General features: G+C 43.4%; 1 protein-coding gene across 1 annotated transcript in view; it reads left to right on the forward strand.

Annotated features, from left to right (window-relative positions):
- SGPP2 (sphingosine-1-phosphate phosphatase 2) overlaps nt 1-18,953 on the forward strand; it is a 35,664-nt gene that overhangs the window by 6,401 nt on the left and 10,310 nt on the right. Inside the window, exon 2 of the mRNA XM_030495871.1 lies at nt 7,545-7,703. Coding sequence (XP_030351731.1) covers nt 7,545-7,703 — 159 coding nt within the window. The remainder of the gene's footprint in view (nt 1-7,544; nt 7,704-18,953) is intronic.

Genomic DNA, 18,953 nt, shown 5'->3' on the forward strand with positions numbered 1-18,953 from the left:
GTGCTTGCAGGGAGCTGGTGTGTGGGCAGGGTGGCTGTCTACTGCTGCGCAGTTTGAAAACTGTTGTTGTGTGACGCATCCTTCTTCTATCAAAAAACACTTTCAGTAACACTTAACCTTTGGGGATATGTTGAGTTTCAGATAAATTTGATCTCTGTTTCGAAGCTGGAGTCCCCGTCCTTCTGAACAGTCTATAATTTCTGGTTCTTAACTCGTGTTTTTGAATCCCTCTGTCCACAGACATTGCAGCTACTTAACCCTCAAAGTGACTTCCTCAGGCACTTTCAGGTGTAGGCTCCATGGTGCATCTCACAAAATTGCAATCTAATTCTCTCAAATTAAAATGCAATTAAACAAACCTGTTCTTCCACTGTAAAACAGGGAAGCCCTTCCCTCTCCTGCCTCTCTCTTGCCCTGTTGTTTCCTTATTGCACAAATTGGCCAGTCCTTCCTGGAATGTAGGAGGATGCTGAAGCGCATGGGAAGCTCAACCATCGCTTCTGTCAGAGTACCTGAAACAGCAGCGTCCAACCTACCTAACTTCTAGCTGGCAAAACAGGGCTGAGAGGGTGAAAGAGGTGAGCTGCTTTCACAGTGCTCATCAAGGAGATGCATGCAGCTCTACTTATGCTGGTGTTGTGTGGCTTTCTTGGCAGGAAACTGCTGTTGACACACATCAGTGGTTTAAAAACAAAAGTGTAAGAACTGGACATTTGAGGAGTTACTCAGGCAACTGGAATGGCCATGAGAGGGACAACTTTCCCTAAAGAGCATGCAAGGAAATAAAGATGAGGACATTACCCTCTGTCAGGGATGTGTGTATAGATTTTTGCTAAAAAGTCTGAAGACCATAGTGGCAGGTAAACCTCTTTGTGTTCCTCCAAATTATATTGGGGAAAAAAAGGGCTCAAACATTATTGTGATACCATGAGACTACTGTGTGGAGAAGATTAGACTTACATTTTTATTAGCAACTAGCAAAAGCCTCAAAGCATGTAAGCTGGTAGTTTTGGGAGTTGGACTAAACGACCTTTAAAGGTCCCTTCCAACCCAGACTATTTTGATTGTCTGAATTGTGGATAGATTCCAGGCATCTGCTAAGAAAGGAATATATGAAGTTGAACGATGTGCAAGTTTGAGTGCCATGAAGAACACCTTCTGATGGAAAGCGATGAGTACAGACGTTCTTCAGAATACGTCTCATAGCCATGTGGAAGTAACTAGCGGCAAATGCAGGCGAGAGGCATGCTGCCTAGATAGATTGAATAGGAGGAGCTGCAGGTAGCCTGGAGGATGAGAACAGAAATCAAAATTTGTCAAGCTGAAGGTATGGTTGAAAATTGACTTCTCCTTGATAGGTACAGGTACCTATTGGACAAGCAGGTTGTAATAAATACTCAACTGCAGAATGAGAAACAATAGACTTGGTCGTGCTTCCATGAAGGTTAGAGGAGATCACAGAGTGAGCATGGTTCAATGGTGGCATGCTATCTAAAAACAGCCTGCAAAACAAATAAATTGTGCAGGGCTATTCCTTCAGCATTACTGTATTGTGTCTGATCTTTGGATACCATAATTCAAGACAGGCATGTTAAGTGCTGTATCTGGAAAAATGCTAAATATCTTCTGTAGAAAATAGCAGGCAGTTAAGCACTGGAAGAGAGGACAGTTATGTCTTTTGATTCTTGTAACAAGCTTCTCCCGTGTCAGCCTTCAGAAGGAAGGAAGCAATTTGTTCCCTGTCTACAGTAGATAAGAAAATAGTCAAGGTTAAATTTCACTAAGTAAGTTTTCAGGCTAGGTGGCAGGAAAGAGAAGCACTTGGAGATTGCCAGGAGCAAGCAGTGAGCCTCCACCTGTGGTGTCAGCAAGACAGGTTAGGCAAACTTCTTCAGAGTGATGCGACTGTTAAAACCATCTGCCCTTGGTAGACAAGCGGACTAGGCATCTAAGCTGTCTTCGAAATACAAGGCTGTCCCCTGCTGGCTGCAGGCATATTGTTTCAAAGCAATCTCAATCTTTCTCTTAGCAGCTGTTCCATATGTCTCTGAAAGATACGTATGGGCTTTTCTTTCCTTCCCCCCCCCTTTTTTTTTTAATTTAAGAAGCCTTTTTATTTAGGAAAGATGACATAATCAATTTTTTTCTTCATTGATTCTTCCTATTAATTGCCTAAACAAGTGCTCTGTCTTATTTTATCCCACTGTATATTTGAACGACTTGATAGATTCTGTTACATCTACCTGTGTTCTTTCAAAGAAGGAAGGAGGGCTAATTGTGTTATTTCAAGAGCATACACAGAAATACAACCTATAATAGTCTGCTTCCAAGTGCTAATCAGAGCGAAGGGAAAATAATCTGAAGGTTAAAAAATGAAATCTTCAGGAAAAAAACTGAGGTGTCTTACCTGAGTCCTGGACTTGCTTAGCTTGTGGCCTGCTGGGTGTGTGGTGACTGTGCAGGTGTGTATATCTGTCTCGGCTGACCATCGTTTATAGACTAAAGGGAAAGTTTGGATGAAGATGGGATGAATGGTGTGAGAGAGGTTGACTGGGTGAGTATTGCGCACAGTGGGCACTGCTGGTAGGAGTCCTGGGCCATACTTCTCCTGTTTCCTACTTGAGTGGTATCAGCCTTTGGTACTGCAGCATGGACCCCTTTAGCCTCCAGCCATCCTAGTGCTGCTGGTTGTGTGGCACTGCTTTGCTAGAGTACCTTGCTGAGAGCTTTATGTAATGGCCTGGTTTTGGTGCTTTGAATTAATTGAGAAACTGCTGAAATGCTGCTAGAAGTCTGCCTGGTTTCTATACTCCCCACTTATGCTTTGCCTTCAGACAATTGAAAGTACTATGGTTGTCTGGCTTGAAGCTCACATGTTACTTTTCACACAGCAATTGTCTTGCTTCTGCATCAAATGATGATTCAAAGCCATGTCCCTACTCATTATGCCATTAGTGCATGCCACTATAAATTCTTGTACAACAGCTGTGAGTTGCCGATTTGTATGCTAGTCAACAAGCACTTTCTGCTAATAGCAGAGCTGATGAGAAACTTTATAGTGTTTTCAGGAGGGTTTTCTTGTGGTTTGTTTGTCTCCATCCCCATATTTCTCAGGTTTTCAGTTAGCTCGAGATATCTCCAACAAACAAGGGCATTATGTAACATGGACAACCATTGTTAAGTGGCTGCATCACATTCTGGAGAGGGTGAAAAAGAATTAATTGATACTAAAAGTGCTTGAACAGAGTGGGAAGATGCACGTATATGTGAGTTTGATTAGGTGAGTTCTCCATGCCTTGGGGTTCCTTGTGTGCATTTTGTGGGTTCTGTGTGCTGCTGCCCTCCCCTCTGCTGTCTTTGATATCTCTGCAATTTCTCCCATGTGCCTGTATCCCTCCTTTTCCACCTTCTCCATCACCTTACCACCAGCCCTGTGCCCCCTACTCCGCTCTGTGAGCAGTTCATGACCACACCAGAATCCACCACTTGGGCACAGCCCCTTTTTACTGGCCACCCTGTTCTTTCATCTTGGAGTGATGAGTTTCCAGTGTTGCTTCCTTCTGGGAAGGTGATACACAGGGGCTGGAGATGTTACTGGCTGCTCTCAGCTGCCTGTTGGATCTTCAGAAACCTCTGCAATTGTTTGACATTCAGCCGTGCAGATGAAAGAGCTGAAGCCTTTGATATCATGTTTTTTGCGTTTTCTTATTTTCCAAAATCTGATCGCCAATATCTGATTTTTTGTTGTGACCTAATAAGTTCTTTTATCAACTGGGTACAGTTAATAAATATAGAAGGTGGCATAAAACTGATTGCTTATTCAGAATACTGCAGTACGGAAGGTTATTTCCCCACCAGTTATACTCCACACAGTACTGCCCTGCAGGACTCAGTTGTGTGATTTATATTGTCTCTGTGTATAGCAGCATCTAGATGGGAAGTTTGGCTTTTTTCCAGGTGTCTGGTCTTTGGTGGCTTCTGTAAATTTTGTGCCTTTTTTCAGTATTAAAAATTCCTTACAGGAGAAGTATTGCAATTCATTAACCAGTGGCTATGGGAGGGAAATTCCTGATCTTCTGCAAGGCAGTTATGTTGGAAAGGAAACAAGGGACTTAAAGAACTTTAATTAAACATGTACATCTTCTGAAAGATCTGAAGCAATTGAAAGCTGAGAACAAAACATTAGTTAATGGTATCTCTGGGTCAGGCTCTGAGCCTTAGAAGTCTAATGCTGCAAAGCTTGTCTCAAGAGACAGAGCAGAGAAAGCTGGTGCCTGTTTAGCTCTGACAAGAGAGATTCTTCAGAATTGGAAGGAGTGGTATCTTTACACGGCTTCTCCCCCACCCCTGTCTTTTAGGGGGTATACCTCTGCCTAAAAATGTATGTTGAATCCATTCTATTAGTAGTCCAGTTGCTCTTCCTTCAGCTGCAGAATATTCTTCATGTAGGTACTTCCTAAGATTATGGATTCCTGCTCTGCTGTGTCATTGTGTGTTAGTGTGTCCCAAGAGTCATTGTGGTGGCAGTTTCATCTGCGTTGCTGGCCCTGTCATTGCTGCTCCATAGGGAGGCTTTGGGGATGCTCCCACAGCACCTGCTATGAGTGACCCACCCAGGACCAGTGTGCAGAAACTGCAAAATTAGGATGACCTACAACAGTCATTTACTGTGCCAGTACTTCAGGCAAGTAGTTAATTTAGGGAGAGTCATATGTTCATATGAGTCTCTTGTAATTTGGGTAGCCAAAGTTTTTCAAAGTAACTATTTTATATTTGATGAGAAGGGTAGTTTTTGTGAAATTACCTGTCTTCTGTGTCTGCGAATGACGTGGCTTATTGCGCCTTGCTTCTGAAATGTTCTGAAAATTCTAATTTTCTCTACAGCCCTAATTACCAACCATTAAAACCTCTCTGATCCAGACTGAGTAGCGATGGAGATGCTAACTCCCACTGAAGTGCTTCAGAGATTGTGGAAGGCATCAGGTTGCTTCAGTACATTAAGACTAACCAAAACTGAAGATCAGAGTTGTTTAAAAGCAGAGATTGAATAAATTTCTGTTAGAAGATGCTAAACATATACAGAAAGCCTGCTCTATTTGTGTTTTACAATGCTTTAGTATCACAATGATTGAAAACATTGGATTTTTATTACTGGACACTACCTAAAATCAAGCGGGGAGACTGTGTGATACCTTGCGTGCCTAACATGTGGCTGTCATCATCGTGTGTCACAGGTATGATCTCGCTGTCCCCTGCCTCACATGCTGGGCTGTCCACAGCTGCTGGTATAGTGCTAAAAAAAAAAAAGTTTTAAAAACAAAACAATCAACCAAAAAACCCCCAAAACCAAAAAAGTGAGAGGTGATTTCTCACAGAAAGACAAAGGTTTTAAGAATGGTGTGGAAGGACTTGGCTCTGCCTTCTGCTGGCAGAATATTTCTTAACTCCACGTTTTTTTTAAAACCTGAAAAATTATTTTTTCCCCACAAAAGAGCTTACGGGAATTAGAAAGTTTTATCCCTCATTCCATGAGGTTCCAAGTATAAAAGCGTTACCATAGGGATACGTGTGACCATCTTTGATCAAAAGCACCAGAGCACATAATTCCTAATACATTGGAGACTGATGCTTAATTGCAGAATTAGTGATGCCAGAAGGGGGCTTTCTCTGAGGCCATGTTAAGTGTGACCAAATACAGTGTCAGGATCTCAGACAGAAGCATCAGAGTTGCTAATTGAATTGGGGGTGTTTTCTAAGTGGCGTATAAGACTTGAGACACTTAGGCTGATTGCTCTGTCATTCAGCCAGCCATAGCAAACTTTTGCATTATCTTAGAGGGATGCCAGTAACTCACTGGTGACCTTTATTATTAATACATGGGGGAACACTCCTGTGACCTCAGTGTTTCAGAAGTGTTGACTCATCTTTTCTGTTTGTTGATGCAAAAATCAATTTAAGTTGTGGTGGTTTTCCTATGATAGGTGAATGGATGCAACTTCTTTCCATCTTGCTTTTGTTGTCTTCATGCAGTTTGCCTCATCTCCATATTGAAAGCAGATTAAGAGACTGGAACTTCTAATGGCTTTTACAATGAGTCATAATTGCATGTCTAGACTCCTTAGACAGTTTTTACATTTTCTCACTAGCATCTAGGATGAGTTTCTCTCTGGTAGATTAGTTACACAGTCAATCCAAGCATAATAGTTTTCCTCTTAGAAGAGTTTTAGGAGCTTATGTTAAAGCTATATCTTAACTTAGAGTGCTTGTACCGAAACCTTCATGATCCCTTCTCCAGTCCCATCTTTAGGAAGTTCTTTCATCTCATATTTACATAGCCAACTTTCATATTTATTTTTTACTTTATTGTGGGGGGTATGGAGAGAGACTAGATTAGCTTCCTTGCTTCTACCCCCCAAATCAAAAATCTTACTCCTATATATATCTCTCTCCTTTTTTTCTGAAGTGTATAGATATTTATATAAAATGTGATTCACTTGCGTGTCGCTCCTGCTGACAGGGTGGAAGATTTCTTAGTGGTGTACTAACAACAACAAACCTTTCCACAAGTGACCAAGCTCATGGCCCTAATAGTATAAGCTGCTGTGTGGCTTCCCAGCTCTGATGGGCTGATTGCAGCCTTTTAAAAGAGAGAAAATGAGTGTGTTAGGTGGGGTACATCTAATGAAATCATCTAGCTGCCAAATGCAGAGAAAAGTGAAATCTCTAGCTTAATAAAGTCCTAAACAGTGCCACCTGATAGCACTTGCAATATATCTGCTGGTAATGTTTAGAGACACAACCTGGTGGTGGTTACTTAAAGTGAAAATTTGGTGGTGATGGGGGCAGCTCTTCTCTCTGCCTGCTGGCAGCCTTGCTTATACTCAGATCTGCTTGTGAGCTGCAATTGCTGAACCACCTCACATGTAAGGGCTGTAGCTTGCAGCTAAGGTATCTCTTTGCAGGGTGATCCCATGAGCATCCCACTGTGGGGAAGCATGGGGTAAGGACCATGTGGAAGAGGCCGGTGTTGAGGGCTGTGCAGGGGATACTGTTGCCAGCAGCACCTGACAGTGAATTTCAGGGACTAGCAGGGCAAATTTGCCTGCTGTAATGAGGCAAATTTTAAATTAAATGGTTCAGTAACCACAGTTCACTTTTTTCATCTCAAAACTAATTTCCAGTGAAAGCAATGGTGGCTCTCTTTCTTTAACTACAGATGTAGAAAAATCAAAATTAATGCATTGGTACCCTTTAATGAAATATACTTGATTTCCCTGGAGGAAACACTGCTTCGATCTCTTGAAAATCTTTGTCAGTGCGACTGCTACCCTTACTTAGTTTGAATAGATTTCTGATCTGCAGCAAATGTAGTTGAGCTATCATTATAGCTTTCATTTTAGTAAAAAAATTAAACTTCATTTCTTGATACTTGTTCCAACAAATTATTTGGTTTAAAGGCTGAGTACTGTAACAGTTAAAATATCTGAAATGTTTCCTATGATTTGCTAATTCACTAAGACTTTCTAAAATCTTCTCATTTCCAGGGTTGCGTACAAAAGTATGTTGTGAAGAACTACTTCTACTACTACCTGTTCAAGTTTTCAGCTGCTTTGGGTGAAGAGATTTTTTATATCACTTTCCTTCCATTTACTTACTGGAACATAGATCACTCTGTGTCTAGAAGGATGATAATTATTTGGTCGGTAAGTATTTCTATGGCTTATTTAAATGTATAGGTGTTAGTTCTGTAACAGTAGCAAATGAATATGTAAGAATAAAAGCTCTTTAAACAACAAAAAACAGAGCCCAACACTATTTATATGTGTGACTCGCATGTCCAGGAAGTGGAGGCATTACAACACAGAGAGGAGGTGAGAGGCATTAAGCTGGCTGAGGGTGTCTGTTTATCTCTGTTACATCTTGAACTGACTTTTTTTTTTCAGCCCAATAACTGATTGAGGTGCTTTTGATAAGGTTTGCACAGAACACTTGGGAAAACACCTCCTTCCCAATGTGTCATGGTGTTTTAAGAAACATGTTTCATCACTTCAGGAAATCTTTCTCTCACCCGAATTCCTTCTGCATAACCTCTTCATATAGTTCTGGCTTCATTGAAATTAGTATAAACCTAATAGGCAGGCTGCAGCGGAATAAGGGGATGCATAGGCTGCAGTCGTTTGAGGGGAAGAAAAGTATCAGATTCTCTGTTGAAGGCAAAGACTTAAAAGTATTGATTTTAGTTACTATGAGAGCATTCTCAAATTAACTGGCTTTGGCATTGCTTCAGCCTTCACAAATGTGGTTTGGGGTATCAAGAATAATGTATTTCCATTCTGGCACTGAAAACCAGTAGATAACCAGGCACTTCAGCCTGGGAATGGGTGTTGTTTTGTCGCTGCCATTGCTCATCTTGATATTGATCAAATCTTTGCTGCCCAAGTAAGGCAGTTTTGGAACAAAGGAGGGATGTAGGGAGCATCTCTGGCAGATGGCAGACCCTGGAGGTTTAGCTGTCAATCTGCATTGATTTAAGAAATTGAAGCTTGGTAAAAACTTGGATGTGATACATAGCTTTGTTTCTTTAGAGTGAAGCTTCTCCTTGACTTAGTCAATTCCGGTTAATAATATACTGTCTTTTGTCCAAATAATATGATGAGAAATGATAAAAGCAATTTGAATTGGGTCATACACTTCAAATGCACCCAGTCTTGGACGGAAGGCATCAGTTGTTCTGTGCCAGTAACCCTAGTCAGTACATCTTATAAAGAGAACATAAAAAATAACTTGCAGTTGAAATTCTGAAGTGGGTGGACACTGTATAATTAGAGCTGGGTTTTGGCCAGGACTACACCTACTGCTTCTGGAAATGTGCCACAGAAGATGATAATTGGTAGTCACTGCCTTCTGGATTTGCATATTGCTCAAAACCTGACTCTTTAGAGCTCCTTGCCATGCCTTTCTTCAGACTTGTCTTGCCTTTACCTTGCAATGAGTCCATCCGAGTTCTGGCTAGATATAGTCTGGTTTAATTAGAGTATTCAAGTATGTGATATGACGATTATTAATATTAATTTTCCAATTACTGAGGGAGTTGTGGAGTTGCATTTTACGCTGAAAAGGAGGAAAGGAGATGCTGATTTAAATACACAGACTTGTGACAATCTGTAGTTTTAAAAACATTTTAATTATACATAATTGTAAAATGGCTTAAAATGTCTATGCAGGCTATGTGTTAATGTTATGGCAAGCTCATCTGGGTGGCTTATTTGCTGGTGAGAAGGCTGTGAACAGGAATCAGCCTTCATGGTGTTGTAAGTGGTGTTGGTCTGTCCTAGACACCTTGGTCATGTATGCAACAGTGGAATCAGCTTAGCTGCATGGGAAATGCCAGCAATTCAATGTGGCAAAAATGTACTTTTATCTTACTGGAAAGTTTTTAGCAATAGCACTGGAAGGATGCCTGTCTGGTGACATGGTGGTGAGCAAGGGTACAGATCTGCAGGTTATCTGCAATTCAGAGAAGAAATGCTTCTGCTTCTGAATGGATGATGATGTGGGGCTGAGAACAGCTGTGTTAGCTACAAGCAAAAATCCAGGTAGCCTGATAGTCTCCAACAAAAAGTTGCCAGTAGAAAGCTGGGAAGAGCACAAAGGGGCAAGTGCAGTGCCTAAGACCAGTCTGCAGAAGGCTCTTGCCCAGCTGGGGAAAGGAGTTGGTATCAAACAGAAGACCTGAAGGAGAAGGTAGTAGTAGTTCCCTTTTAACGCTGTTTGGGATGAGGAGAGGTTAGTGAAGCTCTTCGACAGGGAGAGAGATGGTGGACGAGCAATGACCTTTTTGTGAGCATGGCACAAAGCACACAGGTATATTAGGAACACGTGCTGGTAAAACACGGTTGGCAGGGATGGTTGTAACAGAGGGGGTTAGACCACAGGAGAAGTGGGCTTAGCCTTGAGTGGCGGAGAAATAGAAGCAGTACTGAGTGTGGTACCTTATTTGTGCCACTGGGGTCTTAAACCTGTGAGTTTCTGCTGCAAGTTGGAAATGAAAGAGTCGGTGTTCCAGGATGAATCAGGAGAGTTTCTTCCCTTAAAAATTGAAGCAATATGAATGCTGTTTACATCCTGCCATCTTATCTGTAATAGTTTATGCAGAGCCAGTCACCCACATTTGAGAAAGATTAATTTGAACTGGAGCAGGGCCAGGCATTAGGGAACAGGTTATTTTCTGAGCAGAGACTGAAAGCTTAGGTAAGTCCCTGACAAAATGAAGTTGGAGAGAGAATGGGGCTGGCTGTAAACACCATGGGAAGGAAAGAGCTTCTTAAAATAAAAATACAGTCACAAGAAGGAACATGCATAAGGCAGTCATAAATAAGCTCAGTTGAAGCCAAAGGCTGTGAAATAGCTCTAGCAGGGTGAAAGGCAACAAGAAAGATTATGAAAAGAGTTTGTTTCAGTGGCAGCAGCAGAAGGGTGGACTTGATGCCCTGGGATGTCTTATCCAGACCCAGATCTCCAAAACCAGCTGCTCATGCATTTCTGTTTAGCTGGATGGTTCTGGCAAATGCTGGCTGTGGTCACATCCAGATGCTTTCGAAGTTTAAAGCACCATCATACTGTGCTTCCACAGTGCCTTTCCTCTGAGGATTCACAGTATATATGTAGGCTTTACTTTCCTTTTATCGGTAGATGAGGGAAATAACTGCCTGAAACCTCTGAGCAAGATGCTGGGTCAGTGCTGAAGGTACCCTGCTCTCTTTGCTTCCCTTCTCCGGCAATTTGAAGTAAACACTCGTGAATCTGTTCAGGCGAGGCTTTGGTGCCTGTGACTCTTGTTACTTCAACCAGGAAGTACAGAGATGAAAATAACTTCACATGAACCAGCCCCCAAATATACTTTAAACTTGCTGCACATCTCAGCTTGAGAAGTGAAAGCTCCATTTGTTTTTTTGATTCTTTAGGGTTGAAAGCTTTATTTTGATGTGTAATTTCAGAGGTTGTATAGAAACCCGGGAATAAACAGTCTCAGTTTCTGCTTGCTTTTCAGTATGCTTGGAAATTTTTTTTTCTGATTGTATTTTTCAGGGCGTGTGGATGTAAAATGTATCCACGCCTCTTTTGAGCCTATAAAACTTTAATTTACACAACATAAATGAGAGCTGGCCAGCGTGGACTTTGTCGGGGCAGGTGTGGAAGCTGTCAGTGTTTGACTACAGTAAGCTGCTGACTTGGATGAAGGTGGCATCTCTGAAGGGAGGCAGAGGTTGGGTTGCTGGTGGTGCCAGGCTATGTGTGCCCCTCCGGGCTCCTCCAGCGGCGCTGGGTGCAGACATCTTCATCAAGTCCTGGATCTGAATCCATGGCTATAGGGTTCCCCTTCATGCCTTTCAGAGGAACAGTTTTCCAAAGGCTGTTGGCATTTAATTATTTGGGAATGATCAGCTCTGAACTATTGCTTTCAGAATAACGGATTTAACCAGCAGGAATTTATCTGTAATTATGATGCCACTGACATTACTGTGCGGTGATTGAATCCCTGGATGCTGCTTTGAAAAGCTCACATCTACAGCAAACTTTGGGTTTAGTGATTCTTATGTGTTTGTTAATTCTCCTGTGTTTGTTAGGTTTTGTGCTTTTGCCAAACATTCACCAAAATGTTTTTGTGCTTTTGCAACATTCACCAAAATGTTTTTGTGCTTTTGCAGCATTCACCAAAATGTTTTTGTGCTTTTGCAACATTTTACCAAAACAAACTTGGAACAGCTGATAAACAGTCACTCAAAAGTCAAACTCTTTAAAGTGCCATGTATTGCACTGCATAAGAACAGGTAAGACTATATTGAGGCATATAAGTAACTATAAAATGTCAGAATACAAAAATAATTAGTCCATAAAAGAAAATGCTGTGCGCAAGATGATAAAGTGTTGGTTGAAAGAGGATTTTGTGTGTGCTGGTGGCTGTATTCTGCCCTTGAAGAAAAAGTGCCAGTGAGGCTTTCATAACTGAGAGCAGCTGGGAATAATTTTGGGTGGAGTTTTGTTTGGAAATCTCTTGTGTTTCACTAGAACCACTAGGTGTAACAGTTTCCCAGTTTTAGGTGTCAGATGTATAGGCTGGATGTGGTTCTGGGCAACCTGATCTAGTTGAAGATGTCCTTGCTTGTTACAGGGGGTTGGACTAGATGACCTTTGAAGGTCCCTTCCAACCCAAACTATTCTGTGATAAATGAGATCAATGTGATGGTAGTTTTTCCTGCTACCAGGAGACTGGGCCCAAATTTCTCTTATTTAAAGCCATCATAAGACAGACAACTATACAGTTTTTGTTCGAAGGCTTCTTTTACAGATAGAGTGAATGTCCTAAGATATTGGTTGGCTATATTTCTAGCGGCTCTCTTGATCTTGTTCTAGTTTTGTGTTTCTGAAGTCTGACTCGAGAGAACCAAAGTCATCTGTGCTGGTTTTGGTTGGGGTGGAATTTATTTTCTTCATAGTAGTTAGTACAGGACTATGGTTTGGATTTGTGCTGGAAACAGTGTTGATAATACAGGGATGTTTTAGTTATTGCTGAGCAGCACTTACATGAAGTAAAGGCCTTTTCTGCTGCTCACACCACCCCTCCAGTGACCAGGCTGGGGTGCACAAGGAGTTGGGAGGGGACACAACTGGGACAGCTGACCCCAACTGACCAAAGCGGTATTCCATACCATATGATGTTGTGCTTGGTATATAAAGCTGGGGGAAGAAAGACAAAGGGGGGACGTTTGGAGTGATGGCATTTGTCTTCCCAAGTCACCGTTATGTGTGACAGAGCCCTGTCTTCCTGGAAATGGCTGAACATCTGCCTGCCAATGGGAAGTGGTGAATGAATTCCTTGCTTTGCTTATCTTATGTGCATGGCTTTTGCTTTATTTATTAAACTGTCTTTATCTCAACCCAGGAGCTTTTCCCCCATCCCACTTTGAGGGGAGTGAGCAAGCAGCTGCATTGTGCTTAGTTGCTGGCTGGGATTAAACCACACCACCTCCCTCCTATATATATATTTAAAGAAGCTGCCACTTCCCTCCTGCTGCCCCTTGCCATGATACTGCTTGTGGTGGGCTGGAGACCTGCCTTGTGGGTGTGCTGCTTGCATCATGGCTGGGAAAATCCAAGTGTTTGAGCATCCCACCACCTACACGTGACCTTAAAAGTCCCATAGCATCTGCCCAAATCCTTGGCAAACACTGTGTACAGATCCTGAACAGCTAGCACAAGATTGCTGTATTTTCTGGAAAACAATAGCTGCACTGGAGATGGCAGATCCCCGAGCCCTCCTAGCCAGCCACCCTCTCCCATAAGGCCTGTGTGCCTCAAGGAGGTGCCCAGCCTCATGGCTGCCATTGGCACCTCTGTATGCAGGGAGGGGATGTGGAGCAGGATGTGATCAGCTGGGGCTCTGCTGCTCTGTGGGGCTTCCTCCACCAGGCCTGCAGTGCTGTTAAGTGTTTTTCATGGTGTTTTTTCCTGAAGCCAAACCTTAGTTCTTGGCATTGACTTGGGGGTAGAAGGAATATCTCCATGAGAACATTCTCTTCCTTGCCCTGCTACTCTTTCACTGTGAACCAAATGATGCTCGAGGGGGACAGACACAGCTATTATCTGTTGCAGTGCTTACCTACTGACTTAAGCTTTAGTTGGGGGATGCTGAGAATAGAAGCTCTGAAGAGTGCTGACTGGATGCTTGGTTTAATTTCTGTATGGTGAATCAGTCACACCTGCCTTGGCAACCATGAATGCAGTGTTAGCTTCTGCTGGCCTAATCTCCTGCAAATGCCAGTTTATTAATACTGCATCTTTACTTTTTTCCCCCTCTTTCCAGTGTTCCCCGTATTCTTCGTCACTCCTATCAGCACATAGTGGTTATGATAAAAACAAAAGCAACATCATTTTTAAACTGTAAATTTCCTCTGTGAGAAGATGACAAATACGATTGCAGGTCAGGCTTTCTAAAGCCAGGTTATAGAGTTTCTATTTTCGAGCCAAACCAGCAGATTCAAAGTCAGGCTGCCATGCCGTGTCTCAGGGAAGATGTCACCAATGCTATCTGACCCTGTGTCTTCTCTAGAATTTCATCGTGTCCTTTTAGTAGATCAATAGCTCAGATAGGAGAGCTGCAAAATCAGAAGTTGAAAATAAAGATGTTCTGGTTCACCTTTGTTAACCGAAATATTACAAAGCACAAAAAGAATTGCTTTTGCTGACCTTCATATTCCTGTGGGATGGTCAGATGTGTCTGTCCCTGTGTGGAGGTTGTGGCAGAGGAGGGATGATGTGGGATGTGCCACACACAGTGCATCTGCAGCACTGGGCCTGTTTCCTAAATCCTGTCAGACTTGGGGTTTGGACAGCTGTCATGGAAATGTTCCATAGGGGAAATTGTGCCCTGATGCACCAGTCCTGTGCCTCTGCATATGGAACTGGCTTGGCTTTGTTTATGCATCCGCCTTCATACATGTCTACACCATGGCGGTACATCTGCATGCAGTGCTCTTGCTTCCTGCTGCAGAAGTGCTGCTTACAGTGGTTGCAAGAGTAGTGAGGGGAAGCCACTGAAAAATGCCAGGCTACACCTGCAGGTGAGCAAACCCAATTCTTAGATCATTGAAGCAATACCAGAGTTAAACAAATGTCAAGGAGCCAGGTCACTTGATGGGACTCTGATGCTCACAGAGAGGGGAACAGCTCATCACCCCAGAACGCTTCCAGGGATGGGGCAGCCACAACTTGTCCAGGCAACCTGTTGGATGGGGCTTGGAGCAACTTGGGCTAGTGGAAGGTGTCCCTGCCTGTGGCAGGAGGGTTGGAACTGGGTGATCTTTAACAACCCTTCCAACCCAAACCATTCTATGAGTATATGATTTCCCTTTCCCATCCTTGAACCCAGCTCCCCTCCCTCCCAGGCAGCACCCCTTGTTCAGTAGCACATCTTTGTAATTCAGGTGGGAAATGGTTAAGTTTCATTTTGGAAAGTTTGACCAGTCTGAGCTACAGGGTAATTAGAGCTACTGCTGTCAGCTTTCAGAGTAAAGGGAATTAGCCATGCCCATCCCATCAACTTTGGTGAAATCTCAACTAAATTTCCATGCATTTCTGTGTGGTTATCTTCTCCAGCTAATTGTGTCCTACACAGTCCTTCACAGCTTTTTCTTTGTTGCTTCAGTAATGGAAAAGTCTCCAGGTCCAGACAAATTCTCCATATAGAGACAGAGGTACTTATTAATGTGAAAATTAAAATTATTTATGCAAACCATTTTCTACCAGAACTGCAGAAAAGTTGGTTGATCTTGAGTCACTCAGAGTGGAAGACAGCCTTGTTAGAAATAAACACAGGAGAAAACATTGAGAGCTGTAATACAGCATTCTAGGTAGGCAAAAAATGTTTGCAGCATAAGGAAGAAGCAGTGAAGAATTAATTTGCTCAAAGTTTCTCTTCTTTGCCATGCCTACAAGACAGCAAATAGTGTCTGCTCACTCCATGTTCGAGGCCCTGTTCCCTCTCTCCAATGTTCAGCTTTGGGCTTGGAGACCCCCTGGGTGGAAACGTACATGGGCACGTAAAGACTTTAGGGATGAGTTTTATTTAAATCTTAGGTGAGCCTGTTTTGAGCCTGGCTCCTCTTTCCCTAAATCTTCCAGTCCTTGTGAAGAAAGGGGAGCTGGGTGAAGCCCAGCACTGCAGGCTTGAGGGATCACCCTGCCTTAGACGTTGAAACACACAAACTTGCTGCAGATAGCTGCTACAAGGTGACATGATCCTGGGTCAGGCCTTACCCTTCTCCCATTTGTCCAAAGCCATTGGAAATGCACTGTTTGGCTCACCTAGGGCAGGCTGGAAATCACAGCAAAACTAGCCAGTCCTCTGGACCTAAGCAATCCCAAGTTACCTGCTGGTTGGGACTTGGGGTAATTTCTGCCTGTGCTAAATTAATTCCAGGGCCATCAAAGATTTTTGGCAGTGCATGAATAGGCAATTCAAGTCAAGTGTATGGGAGGCTTAGCTCTGTGTTGATCTTTAGCCTGTTGCCCATGCTCAGCTCTCCATCACCCTTCTCCTTCCTTCCAGTGCTTCAGTGGTTATGGTTTGCAATGGTTATTACAGGGTTTTTCTCATCTACTAGGTTGAAAAAAACTTGTAACAGGCTAAAACTTTGAAGCAGCTTGCTTTCTTTCCCAGGACTGTTAGAGAGTAAATCCAAAATGACAGAGAAATAAGGTCAGGAAATAATGAAATGTGGCTTAGGAGAGAATGTGCCACTTAACCAAGGCAGATACCTACCATCTTCATAAGATGAAAAGATGAAAGCCACAGTAGAGTGCAATTCAGATCAATCCTACAATGAAATAAAATGCTGCAAGTGTGTTTCTGCAAAACACTTATCATGTAATGAGTCTATCTTTGGTGGCCTCCTGCTTCTTTCTTTTTTGTCGTCGTCGTTGTTGTTGTTGGTTTTGGGTGGTTGTTTCCACTGTTTGTGGCTGAGCTCTGGATGTTCGTGCCTGGCACTCTTACGGGGATATTGCCCTCAGTTGCCAGCCCTGTGATAGTCCCTGGCAGGACTGGGCTGGGCACGGGTGTATAGGTCCCAGCTGGTGCTCTGCCTGCCCTGTTCCATGCCATGGGGCCATCTCCCCAGGGAGGACATCCCTCTGCCCACCACTAGCAGATGTGGCAGAGGCTCTGGGCTGGTTGCTTTGCTGTCCTGTGAGCTGTAGAACATGGGCAGCCCTGTGCTCCTCCAGCCACCTGTGACCAGCACCTTTGCTGGGTGGCTTCTAGCAATGGTGCACTTGCCATCTTTTGCCTTCCTGGGAAGCCTGCCAGTTCAGCTGGTGGGGGATGTTTTACCATACACACAACTGCTGCTCCTGCCAAATAATCCAGGACATTGTGTGTAAAAACATGTGCACAGCACCCAGAGGAACTAAAGGCAAAGAGATCAGTGCTTAGTCTGGACGTATTCGGGACTCCTCTTCATATTTTATGGTGCTTGTCTCGTCTCCCATAACAGTATGTGACATACGATATGTGTTTTTTTGTTTGGTTGGTTTTTTAATAGAAGGGTCAGAATTTAATCTGGAATACCAGGAAGAAAGGTGTTGTGGGGATACCTGGTATTTTTGCTTATCCATACCTCCTCCAGCATCCAGCCTGTTTTTCAGCATCAGAGAAGTCCTAGCATAGCCTTCACTTCAAAGATGACTCATTTCCTTTTCTGTAACACTCTTATGTATTAGTGCTAATAATACTTCTACAGGTGGAAGTCATTATTACAAAGGACTGCTGATAAACTGGCTCATCCTACTTTGCCTCTCAGATGGAATCACAAATGGCAGCCTCCATGTCTCATGTTCTGTTAGAGTAATCTTGTTTACAACCCTGGAATTTAAGTAACTTCCAAAGATGTGCTTGCATCCATTTGGAAACCAGTGGCATTACCCAAATAAATCCCCAAAGGTCTTTCTTTAAGAGACTTGTGCTTGAGCCTTTGTTCACTGTGAGCAGTCTGGGGCAGGGTATTTGCTGACTGCCCTATGCCCCATGTATCAGGGTGAAGTAGGACCTGCCAGGTGTGTCACTGCTGATAATAAGGTGGTAATGTGATTCATGTGGTGAGGGATAAAGGATGCAAAGGCTGCAGCAGTCATTTTTCCAGGCTCTGGTGCTGGCTGTAAGCCTAGCACTTCCTGTGGCAAATGCTTTGCTGTAGAGGGGGGTGGAGGAACGTGATGTTTTGGCTTTTTCCTGGTCCTGATTTGTGAATCCTGACATCTTTATTTTAATTTGAAACTATTTTTTTAAATGGCTGGTGGGAGAGAGAGGGATGCCATGTGGCTGGTGACAAACGTGGCAGCGGATGATCATGTTGCTGTTCTGGCATATGGCTAACACCAGCATAGGAAGAATGTTATTTTAAGACCCCTTCTTTGCTGGTGGAAGTGTGAGAAGCAGAACAGCGAGCTGTCTCGCACAGCAGCAGCTGAGCTTTCATGGCAGACATCAGTTAACCTGATTTTTGTATTAAGAAAAAGGTTTGCTTTGTTTTGAAGAGCCTGTTTTGCATACGTTTGGCTGCACTATTCAAAGGGAGGAGGGTAGGAATAAATACGTCCTCTGGAAACACCCTGGGTGACTTTTGTTCACATCCTTCTCACTGTAGATGCTGAGAGCCCATTGCATTTGAGAAGAAGGTGCTGAAGAACAGAGGCTGTCAGCATGGCAGGTGCCCTGGGCAGTGCTGGATGGGCTGCACCTCTTGGACATGCTGCCCAGCTTTGCATTTTGCCCCTGCTTCCCATTGTTATTGCTTGCAGTGACCTGAAAATGCAGCATTTCCTCCCCAAAATCACCGTGTTGCAGTGCTTTTTGAGTTATTAATTAATTAGCTGTTAACTGGTAGCTAATTAATGAAGTCCTTGCTTAAACCTCCGGTGTCCCAAGCAGTGCACAAAAGCCCTTTGTTTTTGGAAAGTTAGGCGGGAGAACTGGTACTTTCATGTTGCCCGTCCAGTTTTCTCTCTGCTGCCTCCCCGAGGACGCCAAGGTTAGTATTTAATACGCACCGTGGTGGTGCATCCCGGCTGGATTCCGGCAGCAACTGGTGCGGTGGGTGAAGTGGGAGCTGCTGGGAACAGGAGAGCTGGTGCTGCCCTCGGAGACCTGCTGCGTGGAGCTGGGCAAGGCAGTGATTTGAAGGTGGTGGCAGAAAAACTTCTTATAGCTGTTTGTTTTGCAGGAGAGGAGTTGTAAGGGATGGGGGGAATGGGACTCAGCTGTCCGTCTCATGCCTGTACTGCTGCATCTCGTCAGTGAGCCCTCCTTTGGTCCCACTTCTGATCAGGTTACAACATGGTGCAGTTGTACCACTTCCTTCACTGACTGGAATAATGGAAACCCCTTTAATAATTCA

Source organism: Strigops habroptila, chromosome 8 (genome assembly GCF_004027225.2).
Source record: "Strigops habroptila isolate Jane chromosome 8, bStrHab1.2.pri, whole genome shotgun sequence".
Lineage (NCBI taxonomy): Eukaryota > Metazoa > Chordata > Aves > Psittaciformes > Psittacidae > Strigops > Strigops habroptila.